General features: G+C 46.3%; 1 protein-coding gene across 1 annotated transcript in view; it reads left to right on the top strand.

Annotated features, from left to right (window-relative positions):
- afg2a (AFG2 AAA ATPase homolog A) overlaps positions 1 to 16,562 on the top strand; it is a 76,777-nt gene that overhangs the window by 57,855 nt on the left and 2,360 nt on the right. The window contains exon 16 of the mRNA XM_068325209.1: positions 5,401 to 5,565. Coding sequence (XP_068181310.1) covers positions 5,401 to 5,565 — 165 coding nt within the window. The remainder of the gene's footprint in view (positions 1 to 5,400; positions 5,566 to 16,562) is intronic.

Below are 16,562 nucleotides of genomic sequence, written 5' to 3'. Positions count from 1 at the left end.
GACACGGTGGCCTCGCCTGCCGGATGCAAGTTTGACTCAAGGGCAAAATCCAGAGTGAAAGCCTCTCATGTTTTTTGACTGGTTGCCAGCCCTGCTGCTCTCTCACCCCTTCTCTCTCTCTCTCTCTCTCTTTTTCTCTCTCCCTCTCTCTTTCTCTCACCCGCTCTCTCACCCTTGTCATTCTCATCCAATCCATGTCTCCTCCCCTTCGCCTCTGATTTACTCTCTCTTCCTCCCCGCTCCGTTCCTCCTCTGATCCTCTCCTTCGTCAAAATCAGGGCCGACGTAAAGCAGGTCCGGTGCCCATCTGAGCGCAGCGTGGCCTCGTCCAACATTATGTCATCTTGTTCAGGAAGATTTTGTCTGTAAAGACTCCTTTAGCTGCGCCGAGTTGAAAACAAGGCAAAAACTTTATGTAAAATGTGTTGGCTTGTCAGCTAAGAAAAACAAACTGATTTGCTTATTCCAGATTTGATGCTGGCAATGCGTTTTCAAACAAGTTGGGACAGAGGAAACAAAAAACAATTGTGGAATGCTCAAAAAGAACACCTGTTTGGAAGACTCCACAGGTAATCAGGCTAACTGGTAGCAGGTGATGATGTCATCGATAGGTATGTCGGAATCATCTCTGAGGAAGAATGGAACGATTTGACAGCATAATTGTTTAAATTAGATGAACAAATTAGCTCAAGAAGCACTTCCAAGTTTGTCAAGTAAGTTATTTAAATTGCGCAAAATGTCAGAGGGGTGGAGATTCGGGATTACGCAGCAGGGGCGTGAAATTAAGCTCAGACGTGTATTTAAACACATTTTGAGCTTTAGGCTTTTGAAGTGCAGTCAAATCTGGGTCAAAACAGCTTGAACTCCGTGGGACTCCAGGACCACCAAACATAAAAACCAAATACCCGGTAGTCACATGTTCCAGAAGCTGGAATTGATCTTCTTGGGGCAAAGTTGTGCATGAGAGAACACTCATCTGGGCAAAATATTCCATATAAACACATGTGGCAATCCCTTGAATGATTAGGCACAGGTAAATTTAAATAATGCTGAGCATCAGGAGTCATGGAGTTGCGAAAAAAATATCCCCTCTGAGGCTTTACGGTCCTTAAAAATAAAAGAGTCTTCTTCCAAATACGTCGACGAAAGGTACCGAAAAAGGTTGTTTCAACCTGAGGATGGTCGACATTTTTTTGTATTTAGTCCTCGCCCTACGAAAATCTCTGCTCCTAGTTCCCATCATTATTTATTTATTTTTCCTTTTGTTCGGTTTGTGTTTTGTACCAATCGAGGGTGGCCCATCTCCAGATCGGTATGACTCACCGGAGGCCTCTTGAGGATTGCGGGCCGACAGGTTAAGAAACCGCGTACGGCAAATGCCTTCGGGCGGGGCACAAAGTCAACTGATGTCTCCTCGGGCAAACTGCTTTATTTGACCAGACAACTTGAACGCTTGAAAAACGCACCAAAGCTAAGAGATAATTGTCAGGTTTCTCAGACAGAACGGACTCTGCCTTTTCCATTCGATCCAAAAACGGCCTGATTGGGTCTAGACTCGGCTGAACCGTTACTGAACCGCTCGAATCTCGCGACACACTGTTTACAAATAGTTTCAGAGTTCGCTCAAAGTATGTGCTCCACAACAGCGCTCCAAGGAGAAGATTCCCAGCATTCCCTGCTGGTTTAGGGAGAGGTACCGGCCTTCGCGGATAGGAAGTCATCTGTCATGAGGGGGTAATCACTTCTTGAGGAGGATCGCAATGCCTGGAATGATTACTGTTGTTATCGGCAGTGAAACTTGGCGCAGAGAGAGCGGATGACTTTTTTTTTTTCCTCCCCTCTTTCTCTCTGTTTTCTCTCTTTGTATGTTTTGATCAGCTTGACTGATCCAACATAAGCTCTACGTTGTTTTTTTAAAACTTTCTCACCGTTGCAACGTGCTCGATTCGGCCCTACGAGGTTGTGTACAGTTGCCGAGATGGAGTGGTGTATAAATGCGTCACTTTAGGCTTAAAGCTGGTTGGTATTTCTTGCCTAGGGGCATTTCTAATTACAAATGACTTGTGTGTAATGATGCCTGCCGTTTCATTGCAACAAGAGGGATGCTAGCCGTCATGCAGATTCATTTTTTGGGAAAGCAGAATTTCTAGGAGTGTTTGTTAATGGTGGTTTTGTGTCTCCTGCACCTCTTCTGTTTGTTTGGAGGGTTTTGCTCCTTTAATCCCTTCGAGTGGTTCGTCTGGGCCCTTCGGTCCGGCTGCACTCCTGCTTCCCTTCTCCTTCTCCTTCCTCCTGCCAATCGAGTCGTGGCTTGAGGTTGGATGAAGCCTTTATGAAAAGACTCTGTCAACACTTGCCCAACATGCCAAGCCAAGTCTCTGGGTCCCCCCCCTCTCGCACCTTTTCCTCCTTTTCCCCCCTCTCATCGAGTTTTTCCTCCTCCTCCTCTCTCCTGCTCCCACCCCATCCATGGATCCTTGAGAACAGGAAGTGTATCTTGTTAAGTGATGGATGGGCCCCCTGCTCTTGCTGAGAGGAAAGTAGAGGGGGGGGGAGCCTTTCTTTCCCTCCAGGGCAGTCAGATGAGTTTAGCAGTCTCAAATCTTGAGGGTCGGCTCTGTTTTCTGGAATCGCTTGGAGCCTGAGCGCCTGGAAGTCACGGCCACTCGTTCGTTACGTGTGCAGAGAGAATCAACAGCCGACAAACAAACGCGTCGTTGCACCAGAAACGTGCATCACAAACTCCCAGTCTGAGATCTTTCGCCAACATGGTGTGTTTATGTGTATACTTGCATTTATGCATGTGTTTGTCAGTCTGAATGGGGAGTGTCTGTGTTTGTTGTTTAGCCTGGGGGGGTCACCAGGTTTATGCTGGCGAGCAGCCGCCAGATACTTCCAGGGAGAGCAACTCAGGAAGTGTCCCTGGCACATCCTCCACATTGTGCAACAACACGCTGTTGTGAGCGGTTAGACCTGCTGTGACAAACAACCATCACCTGCGCAGTATTCCCCCGTTTACTTAATCTCACCTCCTGCCATTCCCATCAACCCGAGGGAAGATGGTGATGCTAAATTGACTCCTAGCGTGTCGTGTTTCGCCAGGCATTTCTTATCAGGTGCTGAAAAGGCTCATTAATACTCAGCATTAAAGGAGGATGTGGACGGGAACCTTCTGGCTGTAATCTGCCTTCATTTCATCTGGATTTGTGGATACGGGCAAAATGGAGCAGTACCAGCAGAATCCTTCGGAGGCAGTATAGGCATCAGCAAGACCTAGAAAATGTCTACAGACAACTTGAAGTGAAATTATTGAGATTTATTTTAATGGCAAGTACGTGGCTGTGTCCACATTTGCCAAGATAAATCGTCAAATGTCCGCATTTTCGTTGTTGTTGTACGTTAGAATCTTCACTGCCACCTGGTGGACAAGAAATATCAACGACACACGGGAGTACGTCGGTATTGACAGATACAGCGTTTTACCTAGCAGATCTATTTTGGGAAGTCTTCTTAGAATAAATGAGCCTTAGATCTGAAGTCTTCATGAATCTCCAACCTGTGATCCATCCAGCTCCCAGCAGGCCTCCCCCCCCCCAATCTGTTTCACGCCGCTGGCTCATCACCCCGACAGCCAGACTGTCTCCTAAAACTAGTGGAAGAATCCAGACACCTGAAAAACAAGAATGTTTCCTCCCATAATCCATTGCTCCTTTGTCATCCATGACTCTGTTGTGGTTACCTAGAGGTAGCTACTGATGTTTGTCTCCAGTTTCCATCATCTCATGTTCCACACTCAGGAACAGGAACACACACAAAAAAAGCCAGAGATAAAAGGCAGGAAAAGGTCTCCATCGACCCACTAAAGGGGAATTGGTTATCCAGAAGGGAAGTAAAGAAAATGATAAAACTCTTAGAAGGGCTTCCTGTAGACATAAAGTAGAACCTGGAAAAGGAGGCTGGGTGGTTCCTCTTATAACGTTCTAAGTATGAGGTTGCAGTTCAATGTTTTACATCATCATTGAACTTCAAACTTAACCACAGAAGCAGGAAGCGATAAAAGTGTTCAAGGTGTAGTTCTTAGATTGTCTACAGCTTTTGATTGCACCCTTTAATCTTTGAGAGCTAGATCACTTTTACTTAAAGTTTAGAGAACTTTTTATCCCTGTTGGATGAAAGATTAACAAAACAGTATGACCTCAAGGTCCATTTTGGGGTTTTTTGTCTTTTTTTATTTCAACGATAGTTTTAAGAATAATCAGTGAATTATTTAGTCTATAAACTGTCAGATAAGCTGTAGAAAACCAACGCCGAGTTTATATCTTGAAATGCTTTGTCCGTTCAGCAGTTCAGAATCCAAAGAAATGCATTTTATGAAGGTGTGAAGTCATAGAGGTTTATGAACCTACGTCAAGTCAGCAGGTTGGCCTGCTATCAATAATTCTAAACCTCCCTTTCATAATCTGTGTGTATTAAAGAAACAAGGAGGCTGTCAGGCTTGGGTGATGCATGGTGCAGGCGGAGAAGCAGGAATAACAGTGTGACGACTGTGCAAACAAGTGTTCAAAGGCAGCTGTTCCGGTCCCTCCAACCTTCACTGATCGCTCCTGACACGACCTCCTGCATGGCTTGCGTTTATGTGAGTCTCCTGCCTCGTCTCCGCTGTGGCCCGTCTGGTCCAGAGCTGGGGGGCTGCTCTCTCTCTACCGCCAGGCCTCACTGGGGTACCGGGAGAAGAACAACAATCAAACGAAGGGTTCCAGTCCGTGTTTGTTGTTCCAGAGCTGGAATTGAAGAGCTGGACCATGCTGTCCGTTGGGCGATCCAATGAACGCTCAACCGAAACCAAACACAACCGCTTGTCACGGCCTGGCTAGAGCCGGGGAACGCAGTGTCAGCGCGGCGGCCCGTCCGTCTGCCTGTCTATTTTGAGAGGCGCCTGCCACTTAATGACGTCTGACAAGCGAGACAGCGGCAGCTTTGGGTACTCCAGGACTGTTTTGGGGTCACGGTGATGTGATCTGTAGGAAGTGGAGGGTTGATCAGATAAGGTCAACATTGTCTCCACGCTGACTGCCAGAAGTGGAAAACTTAGATTTCACAGTTTGCATTTTAGGCATTTGGTTCTGAGGGGTTTTTTTGTTTTAGAGAGGCCTCATTCTGCAGAGGAAGCTTGAGTTCCTCCACCGCCACCTTTAAAAAGCAAACAGCGAGGAGGTCATAGGTCAGAGACGCAGTGTCCCGGCTGCATTTTCATGACGCCAAAGTGATTATGCACCAAGTGTGTCCTTGAAAGTACTGAAATAAATGGATTCCACTTCAGTTTCATGTGTCCTCCGTTGGGCTTGTTTGTGACAGTTTGTGAAGGCGAACCGGAGGCTGACCGTTCCTTCCATCCCACAGGCCTTGATGCGTCCGGGTCGCCTCGACCGGATCGTCTTCGTGCCTCTTCCGGACGCTCCGACCCGACGGGAGATATTTGCTCTCCAGTTCCGCAACATGCCCATCGCCGAAAGCGTGTCCGTCGATGAGTTGGTGAATCGGACCAACAAGTATTCCGGAGCAGAGGTGGGTTAAATTTTTATTGATTGATAACTACCCAAGAAACTCATCCTAAACTGACAAACCCTGCATTCAACATTCGCCTTTAACTATATTTTACCACCAAATAAGAACTTGTGCCTGTTTTTTCAGCAATGGGATGTTTTTTGCACGAGTGTCTGTCGTGTCTGTACTCTGTCAGTCCTCGTGATCTCACAGCCGACTGGGAGTCGGCGCACAAACGCTCCTTTGTGTGACGGATTTGTCTGGTTGCATTTGTCCGTCATGTGATTCACATTGAGAACCATCCTCCAGGACACAAATAACAAGAACTATCCAGAGGAAGGGCGCGGTTCTCAACCTTCTGACCAGATAAACCAGACGTTATTCACTGTTAAGTTGGAGTGTGTGTTTGTTATTAACCGGTTTACACTATACTAGTTCGGGTTGGCCATGTTTTTTTTGTCTTTGAGCAAAACTGACAGTTTATACAACATCCAACAGAAAGAAGACGTTACAATTTAGTGTATTTATACTTCAAGGGTTACAGACATGATAAAAATGTAAAACTGGTCTCATGAAAAGCTCTGAAAACAAGCGTTTTAAAATGACTGGGATGCCTGCGTGCTTTGGCGGGATGTGAAAACACACGTTTCGTTGTTGTCCCTTGTTTGTGAGCGTGGTCAGAGGAATTTCACTTGACTGCACGAGACAGAACAGCAAACCAGTCTCTTCCTATAAGTTTAGAGTTTCCTCTGACATGAACGAATCCAGCTTCCAAATACATCTTGAGACACATGTTACCAAATTGTGTGTGTGTGTGTGTGTGTGTGTATAAAGCTGGGATGTATCTTCAGCTAGCTCTTTCCACAAGGAGGTAGAGTAGATGGGGGACAAAAAAAGAAGAAGCAACGCACGAAAGTTTCTCCACCGCAGAGAAATCCCATGCAGATGACGCCGGGCCGTCACAAACATGGATTTGAATTATTGCAATGAGTTTTTCTCTCCTGATTGAAAACATGAAGTCAATTATTGGAAATGAGAGGTCTGAAGACTTCTGCTTCTTTCAGTAGACAAAAAAAACAGGGTTTAAAAATAAACACTGATGTTTCTACAGCAGGAAAAAAGGACTGAATGACAAAAGTTTTATTTTCTACTCACTCTGTCTGATTTTATAATATTGTTATTTTGAAGCTTGATCTTGTCTGCATTTTAAACGCCCAACAAACCCATTACTTCGACAACATCGCCCATTTTAGGGTCTCTAGAATCTAAAATCAGTGTAAATAAGGATAATTCACCCATTTTCTTCAGTAAGTCCATAAATATCTGCATGAACTTTTTAATGCTGATTGCACAGTCATCACATTTCCGCTGCTTGTGTTCAATCGCCTGAGGTTATCTCCCATCAAATCATCACGTGTTTCCTCACCTGTTATTTCTTTTTTTTTTAACATCTACATGTTTAATCACAAATATTGGCCTTCTAGTAAATTTCTCAAGAAGTCAAACCTGTTTGAACTCTTTCTAGCTCAGAAACATTCTCGACCAATCTGGGCGGGGAGGTGTTGTCTTTTCAGATTATGATCCTCTCCAGGGCAGACTGAGGTTATCTATAGGGACTCCTCATATCCCAAAAAGTACATGAGTCCTGTCCCGGCTGCCCCCATCCAGAAAGCAGCCTAAAGCAGGCGTGCACCTGGTGGAGGTATGCAGTGGGAAACCAATCCCCTGCTATCAGGTGTTGTGTTTGACATCGGGGTTTCTGCTCTGGTGTCTTCTGGGTGGATCGGAGGTCTGCAGTCACCTGCAACCAAGTGCGAAACCCCGCAAAAATTCAGTCAAACCGATTGGATTACACACGTAAGACGAAAAACCGGGCTTCCCATGTGTGTGTTTTTTACGATGTATTTTTATTTTGCATAGCAACGCTGTAGATCAAGTTAGATCAGATGAAGCCTTGAAGTCTTGTGATCGCCGAGGGGAAGCTTGAGAGTAAACAGGATACGAATCACAGAGGAGCAAAGATAACACAGTGTTTACTAGAACAGATCACCAAGGGACAGATTCAACAAATCAATCAGTAAATAATGAAGTAAACATCGAAACTCGCCAGCTGTGGGTCGATTTGTTGTCTCATTTCCACAAAATCCAAGTTAAAAGCAGCTTTATTCTCCTTTCTGGGTCGGTTTTAAATGGAAATTCTCATCAGGTTGACTTACATTTACCAGGAGAGACGATGATTTAATGCAGATTAAGAAGAATCAGGACAAAACTGGTCTGGATTTGCACCACCATACCTTGTGTGTGTGATTGTTTTTGTCCTTTTGTTTCACAATTTATGGATGATTTCCTGATAAATGCAGGAAAATGTTGAGTGATGATCGCATTGCGAAGGAAATGTCACACAAGGCTTAAGAGGCCCAGCCACAAGGCCCACATTCCTTCAAAGACTTGAAAACTTTCAACTAACACGTACCTCCTGCCTCGGGGTTAAGAGATATTTACTAATCAACCAACATGCGGCCGTTTTGGAAACACAGTACAGTAGAAACAGATAGAACCTCTCTATCCCGAGCTTTTCTGTTTGACTTGGCGAGAGAGAGATGCAGCCGGCGACCATCAGTCAGTCAAGTCCGAGCTACCAGGAAGTGAGGTCGTAAATCAAAAGAAATATGCGTCCAGAGGCTGGAGGCCAGGAGGCAGAGTCCGCTTTCAAATCTCGCATGTCGCTGATTTGGTCCCTCTCTCGCATCCTCTATTAATCAAACGAAGCTACACAGGAAACACGTCGATGGCCGTTGGTGGTCCTGGTAGTCCAGGAATCAGAAACTCGCACCTGAGTTCCGACACTTTTGTGAGTTATGACTATTTAGCGGAGCGGGGCAGGGTCGACAGGTAGGTGGGAGGGTCACACAGGAAGTTGTCACCTCAGAGGTGGAAGCTCGTTAAACTCACCTGTCGTCCTACCTGTGTGGACCAACATCTGGTGTTCCCACTGTGCTGACAACACACACACACACACACACACACACACACACACACACACACACACACACATACACACACACACACAGTTCAACGCACAACTAGCCCAGAAAATTGCTGCCGTCTCCTTCGTCACCTCCGCCGTTGCTTCATACGATACTGTAATGGTAGAGTTGCTCCCAGAGGAAGGTGTGATGCTACTCCACTTGTTTTATTTTTATTTTTTTCTTATCCACGCTCAAGCCCGGACAAGAAAAGACCTGGAGGATTTATTGCACCCTGTCACAATCACCGAGCCAGTTCCAGACGTTGTTCGCAGCCTCGGTGAAATCCTGAACCGTTTTTTACGTTTCAGCAGAGATACGACATCAGTGAGGCCGGATCTCGTTCTTTACCGCGTGTTGGCGGATGGATACGACATCAGTGAGACCGGATCTCGTTCTTTACCGCGTGTTGGCGGATGGATACGACATCAGTGAGACCGGATCTCATTCTCGTTGCTGAAGAGGTAGCTCGTGTGTTCTCGTGACTTTTCATTCTTTATCATTGTTTACGTAACTTATATATAATTAATTATGTATGAAGAAAATTGTGAAGAAAAAAATATTTTTTTTCTTTATAATTTAGAGGGTTTCTGGAACGGATTAAAATGATTTTACTTATTTTAAATATGGAAAACTTGTTTGACCGACGAGTTCAGTTCTGTTCAAAGCGTCTCCGTTTTGGTTCAGTCCGTCTCCCGTGGACACCGGCCATCGGCGGGGCAAACAGACCTACTCCTCGTCTGTGGGTTCCTTCAAATAAACCGTCACCAGACAAGCTCTTTCTGTTTGATGACACACAGAATGGATGTGTTTTTGTTCAATACGGCTTGTTTGGAATAAACAGGAAGCGAGTAATGACAGGCTGCGAGCGCACAACTCGCACAAACTCCCAGTTCATTAGCGGAGAGCGCCACGGACCACCCTCCGCTGCGTGATTGGCACATGACCCCTGGGAGGTGAAGTGTAAAAACACCACAGCAATGAGCACTTAGCAGATGTTGACAAGTTGTTGACCAGAAGAAGAAGAAGAAGAAGAAAAAAAAGTGGGATTTCCACGCATGGATGCAGTCAGAACAGAACTGAATGCTGGTGTTTGGATGCAGAGTCAGCAGAGGTGACGACAACGCACACGGATGCCAACCCGTTTTTTTGTTTTTTTTTGTTTTACCGTTTCCTCACAACAACAGCAGAATGTGTTCTGATCCGGGACGTCTGGCATCCGTCAGATCAACAGCCTGCAGTGACATCATCAATGACAGACGATCGGTACTTCCTGTTCTTGGATTAGCGAGCAGCCGCGACGTGATTAAGAGATTTTCGCATTTTCAAAACAGACGTGTGCACAGACGAGCTGAATTAGAGACGGCGACCAAAAAAAACACACACACTCACACTCACACACAGTTAAAGCACCCTCACAGGAAGACAAATGGTTTCCTCCTAACACCTGTTGCGGTCGTGGCCGTTCCTCCTCTGCCTGATTTATGGCCCGGTATTTGTTGTTGCAAAAGATTTTTATCACCAAGGACACAGGCGCAAAAAAAAAACCAACAAGAAAATGTTGCAATGAAATGCATTTCTGTTTGAATGATGGTAGTATCTCTGTTTGTGTGTGTGTGTGTGTGTGTGTGTGTGTGTGAGTGTGTGTGTGTGTGAACGCTCTATCAATCCTGAACGCTCCATGAAAAGAAAAGATCTGCAATCATCGGCAAATTGACATGTCAGCTTGGGAGGAATGCGTGTCTGAGAAGGTTTGAAGTTGGCAGTGGTTTTCTGAAATATGATTTCACCTGCAGTGTGTGTGTGTGTGTGTGTGTGTGTGTGTGTGTGTGTGTGTGTGTGTGTGTGTGTGTGTGGCCACAGTCGCTCGGCTAAAGAAAAGACAGCAGTTGACATGGAAAACACAGTTAACACTGGAACAAAGGCGGCGAGGAAGCAGCTTTTCACACCTCTGTGCGACGCTGACATGCGAGGCCTCGCTTCCTCCCCTCTGTTGTCTTTGCGAAAATTTAGCTCTGAGTCCAAACTGCAGGTTAAACAAAGGTTAAAGAAGAAAACATTCGTCTCGGCGCGTCTGTCAGACGGCTGTTTGCGGCTTGCTAAAGGCCAGCGATCGCCGAGAGGGAAATGGTTCCAATCGGCCCTAATTTTACATTTTTATATTTAAAGCCTTCCCTGTGGTTTATGCACAAGTACATGGTGGGCACAAAATGACATTTCCCTGGGAAACATGAGCCCTCCACTGGATTTGTGCTGTTTCCAAGGGCAGGAAGACAGAATGTGGGTGGAGAGGCCCAAAAATGACAGGATGGGTACAAATGCATAAAAGATGGAAGGTGGGAGGTAAACAGTGGGCATTTCTCTAGCTTGACTTTAATTCTGTAAGTCATTACCCCCTGCTGGTGGTGTCGTTAGCAGATGTGAGCTAATCGAGCTAAATTTTTAGCCGTTTTCTTACATGCGGCCGTGAAAATAAATAAAGATGCTCCACAATACTCGCTCTGTAGAGAAATAAGTGTGATGGAGGTGTTTCTTATTTATTTCCTGTTGTTTATATTAGAATCAGCGACGCTCACTGCAGGCTCTGTATCAGAGCGAAAAAGATGGAGCAAACAGGAAAAAGAACATTTCAGTGGAGCACATCACACAGGTGGAATGTTACCTACCTTGACATAACCACACGTACAGACACACACACACACACACACACACACACACACACACACACACACACACACACACACACACACACACAGAGCTGAGTCTCCAGGTCACTTCGGTGTGGGTGTGTTTGGTAAATATGCCATCCCGGCCTTCCCCAGTCCGGGGAGAATGTGGAGCTTTCATTCGTCTGATTAAGGGGCGAGGACAAATACGCCCTTAAAGGTGAGGCCCAGCTTTACCCCGTAGCCGACACACACACACACACACACACACACACACACACACACTGACAAACCTCCATACTGTGCAGCCCCAACACGGGTGCTATCTCACTCCGCTCTTTCCAAAAACACGCGACTGGCGGGGTTGGGGGTGTGGGTGGGGGTGGGGGGGGTTTGAGAGGGAGAAAAAATAAACACATATGTGAAATAAATAAATAAACACAAATACAACAAACCCACACAACCAAAACAACAACTAGAAGGGATCGACAGCGAACCGACACGGTGACGAGACGTTCTGACAACAGGACGTGAGCGCCTCCGACGGCGCGTAGCCTCAGACAGCAGCTAGTAGCAGTTAGCCGCTAACCCAGAAAGAGGACTCAGATTCAGTTCCAGGAACTCAAATCAGCCATGTTTTAAGCTAAAATGCTAACACTGTTGCTTGCGGAACCTTAGCTTTATCCAATGTAAGTAAAGAGAAAGACGAAGTGGTGTAACGTCTCCCTGTTCAGTGTCTGACAGGCGTGTTGATTCCCTTTCTGACAGGAATAACTCAGCTTCAGGAAGTCACCGTTTATTTCCGAAGATTCGACGTAACCGACGTGGATTCTCTCCGGCCTACGCGTTTGTGTCTGCCGCCTCTATTGTCTCAGCCGCCGCACACGGAGAGGAGAAACCCGCTAAAACACACTTTCATCATCAGAGTCCTCTATGGAATCTGAATTCCTCTGCTCACAGCACAAACACACACACACATTCACCCCCACACACACACTCTGTTATTTATGATCATGTGCCATGTTTCCGTTCCACCCACGTGACTCCCCTCCCTCTGGTCTCCTCCCTGGCTTTAACCCCCCCACCCCCCCTCGCTCTGGTGCGCGTGCGTCTGGTAATCTGAAATAGCTTTCACATGGCGCTGTGGTCAGGCCTTGTTTCTCATGGCACTGCAGACACTTCCTCTTTGCCTTTTTGGAGGATGAAACATTTTATTTCTGGTTGAGAGTTTGGCCTCTGCACCCGCAACGCCGTTTGATTTATATATTATTGAATTTCCTCTCTGAAAATTGGACGCAGTGTGGCTTCTCTCCTCTTTTTTTTTTTTTTTTTTCCACTGAAGGTTTGGGGTGATGGCGGTGATGCTGCTGTGTGGTTGGGGCAATTTTAGGGGTGAGAGTTAATATTTTATTTGCATAAGAGAGTCAATATCGTTTCTGGTGTTGGATGCCGGCTATAAATTTCCGTGTGTGGGATTGTGTGTCACACGTCTCTACTCATCTGACGTTCTGGAGGCTGCTGTGTTGTTTTTGTAATTAAACTCTTATTTGGGTTCAGGCATTTGTTTGCCAGCCAAAACCGATTTTTTAGATATATTTTATTGATGAATGTCATCAGGTCTTTTATTTCTCACGATAAACAGCGTGTTACTTGTAGATTTATCGAACTTTTAGTGCGATTTCAAGCTGAAATTATGGTAATTTTGATAAAATCTTGCTCCCAATCCTGATGTAATGTTAAAACGAGACGTCAGACGACACCACCTGTCACCTGTTTTCAGATTAGGGTAGCCCCGCCCCCCACAACCCTGTGTGATGGTCATGCAGTACCAGCAGAAACCATAGGGGGCAGTATGACCGATTCATGCAGAACCCAGCAGATGCCAACGAAAGAAGACACATCCTTACGCCAGGACTCGACAGATGGCCTCACTCGCAGAAATACAATCACAACCGTCTGCATGTCTGTTGCCGTAGAAACGTTCTTACCTGCCCTCTTGCAGATGTAACCATGCCAACCTAAAGGATGCTGGGATAGGAAGCAGAAACACCTTTAGAAGCGTTTGTTTTGCTCATCCACATCATCCGTGTGGTAATACATGTTCATGGTGTTACGGTACATAGTGCCGTGTGTGTGTGTGTGTGTGTGTGTGTGTGTGTGTGTGTGTGTGTGTGTGTGTGTGTGTGTGTGTGTGTGCGTGCCTGTGGAGTGATGGAGGAGAGGTTTTGTGGGAGGCGGGGTGGGGAGGCCGGGGCTCGCTCCTGTAAATGTGGCCGTTTGTGCGCCAGGGGAGGGGGTGAGGCAGGTGAGGTACGGCGGAGAGGGGGGGGGTGTAGGCTGCTGTAGACACAAGGGCGGATTGATAGTAAACACACACTCCGGGTCCAGTGGATTTGCTGCCGGTAGCCCGGCTAACAAGCCCTTCATTAAGGCCGTCTGATACTCACTGAGCGCCTTTGTTCAAGTAGGAAGCGAAAAGTACACCAGACAGATTTGACCTGAGAACGTTGGTATGCGCTGCCAGCAGTCACAAGTTTTTTTCTCCTTCGTCTTCTTCCTCTTTCAGCCCCTCCGTCTCTCCGGGACGGTTTATTTTCGTCGCCCTGAACAGGTTGTCTCGTGGCACGAACCGCTTTTCTCACCTCCCGTGGGGAAGTGCGGCGGGACAGAAACGTAAATTTGCCTGGCTGGCGTGGAAAAGCAGCCGTACGCGTGTGTGATATTAAATCTGTGTGTTTGGAAGAGTGTGTTTGTGGCGTTTAGAGGTCACACACATGGTCGGTATTTTATAGTTCCCTTCATGACGCACCTGCGCACACTTTTACATCTATATTTATATTTTTTCTCCTTTACGATGCTGCGCATGCATCATATTCCACTCATATACTCCTTCTCACCATGTTTTAACGCCAAAATGTATTGGTTGTATTTATGTAACCCCCCCCCCTACTTTGCTCTGTTCTCATTCACATTCCGTTATCCTCTGCGGTATCCTGTTACCGTCCGTCGCCACGGTGGCCTGATTTCCTCTCCGGGGCCGTTAAAGTTACGTGTTGCCTTATCTTACAAGAACAACAGGACCTCACATACAGCGCCGGGCGCGGGTTAGCATGTACAAGCTAGCATGGAATGGCTTGTGTGCAGTTTAGGGACTGACAGAACTTACGGCACCACAGCGTAGACTCTTTAATGGCTGGATGTAAGGAAGGCCTAGTTGTCGTCGCCATGGCATCGGCGCATTGTAACACCAAATTCCATAAAGCAGAGGTAACATTTGGGCGGCAGGACTTCTAGATGGGTTCCAGTGTTGGAGAATAAGTGTGTTCCGCGGGTTGTTACTGCATGTCAGGCTTGGCTTTCCGCGAGGTTCGAGAACCACCAGGGGAAACTTGTCATTAGAGGAGTATGTGGAAACAAGCATGTGGTGGCCCTCCAATTTCGTATCTATCACTATTCCAGCGACCCATTTTAGAGCTCTGCGGTTTAAAAAGCCTCCGCTGACATTTTATTAAGGTGGAATGCCTGACGCAAGGATTCTAGACTTCTCTGCCATCGGTAGGGGTTGTGTAAGGAGGTTTACGTCAAAGCATTGCGCTTCCGATCAGGGCAAGAGACGATAGATGGAATATTTTACCTTGGATAATTTCCACGAAAAGTGTCTATACTGTCAGCGCTCCTGCCTGGTCTTTCCATAGAAATTCGGATTCCAATCCTGTCCATTCCGATCCATTATTCCCACCGCTCTGCTATTAATAGTCTCCATTGATGTCGACTCCATCGATGACTTCAGCCTGTTTTTGGTCCATCAGCATCCCGTTGAATTAAACTTACAATGACTTCCTGATACAGCGGCTGAAACTTTAATGGATTCATGAGTCAAACTATCTCAGATCCAAACCAGACATGTGCTAAACCTAGCCAAACCCGACCGAGAGATTTAATCCAAGAGGGATTAAACGGATGTCAGTTGAAGTGTTCTCCAACAGTGGCCTCTTGCTTGGCGACCGCCTCGTTAAAAACATCCTGTTTTGTTTTGTTTTTTTTGCCACAAAGACGGCTGGAAAATGTCAGTTTGACTAGTCTTGAACGGTGGTCTCTCAGTTGGCAGTCATGTTTTCGCCAATGTACCATTTTGCTGCCGCAAAAGACACCAGGAAATATGTTGGTTGGGGTAGACCCAAACAGCAATGTAATCCCAATCTAATATTACAAGTACTGTGTAGGACACGTGGTACACAGAGAACATACACATCATGCGGTTTGAAGAAACGTGATTTCCACTTCCTGTTTTGGGTTTTGGGTAAAATTCGCCATGTCGATGGGATCATTGTGTTCATCGTAGAGACGTAAAGAGAAGCAATCAATTGGTTGATGAAATGGGTAAAGAAAACAGGAGCCAATGGTGGTAGAGGAGACTTCCTGTGTAGGTTGTCACTTTAAACAGTTTCTGCCTCATCATCAAAATTCCTCTCTCTTTCATCATGAGTCAGCAGGTTTTATCCGAACTCGCCCACCTCACCGGAGTGCCGCCGCCGTCGTGTGTTTTACGTGATCGCTGATACAATTTATGAAGGGAATGAAAAACAACGTCTGCATTGCAAGTCAGAACCTCCAACCGCACAACTCATTTCTGTGCATTTGCAGGTTTTTTTCTTTCCTGCCTCCACTGTTTGCCTCTGAGGAGTGCAGGGGGGCCCATCTTTAGGGGTTGGGGGTCGGCGCTGGACTTTTGGCTCCGGGTCTAGGAATGCCTTCACGTTTACAAACAAACAGGCTCTTTCGTTTGCCTCGTTTGCCGTTGTGGTTTGCCTTTTTCTTTTTTTTTTCTGCTTTCAGGGCCTACATGGGCAAACACACAGTCAGGAAACACTGGCTTGTTGATCACCTTTACAGACCAGCTCATAAACCCACCCGGCATGAATGTGGGGGCCTGTGCATTTGTGTGCGTGTCATTTGTGTACTTCAGAGCAGCTCCGGACATTTCCTCACGGTTTTTAATAAACCAGAAGGCTGTTGGTGGATGTAAACAACCAAATAATTATTAACTGTCCACTCATGAGATGGGGGCGCGAGGAAGCTAACATGTCCTGGAATTTGGGTTTTGAATGTAAATAAGAAATTAAAGTCTGATTGCGCTGCAAACTTTGGCTCTTCCTGTTTATGGATGTTGCTTGGGAACAACGTTAAATCACCCTGTTCAACATGTGTCGTCTCTCTCGCTTTCTGCCCCTCCCCACCCCCTACCCCACCTCCTTCCTTGCCCACTTACCCCCATCCCGTTGTAAACAGGGAAGCGGGATGCATGGCCTCATTGTTTTGCATCATT

The sequence above is a fragment of the Antennarius striatus genome, chromosome 10 (assembly GCF_040054535.1).
Source record: "Antennarius striatus isolate MH-2024 chromosome 10, ASM4005453v1, whole genome shotgun sequence".
Lineage (NCBI taxonomy): Eukaryota > Metazoa > Chordata > Actinopteri > Lophiiformes > Antennariidae > Antennarius > Antennarius striatus.
The sequence above is the reverse complement of the archived record's forward strand: the minus strand, read 5'-3'. Positions and strand labels throughout refer to the sequence as shown.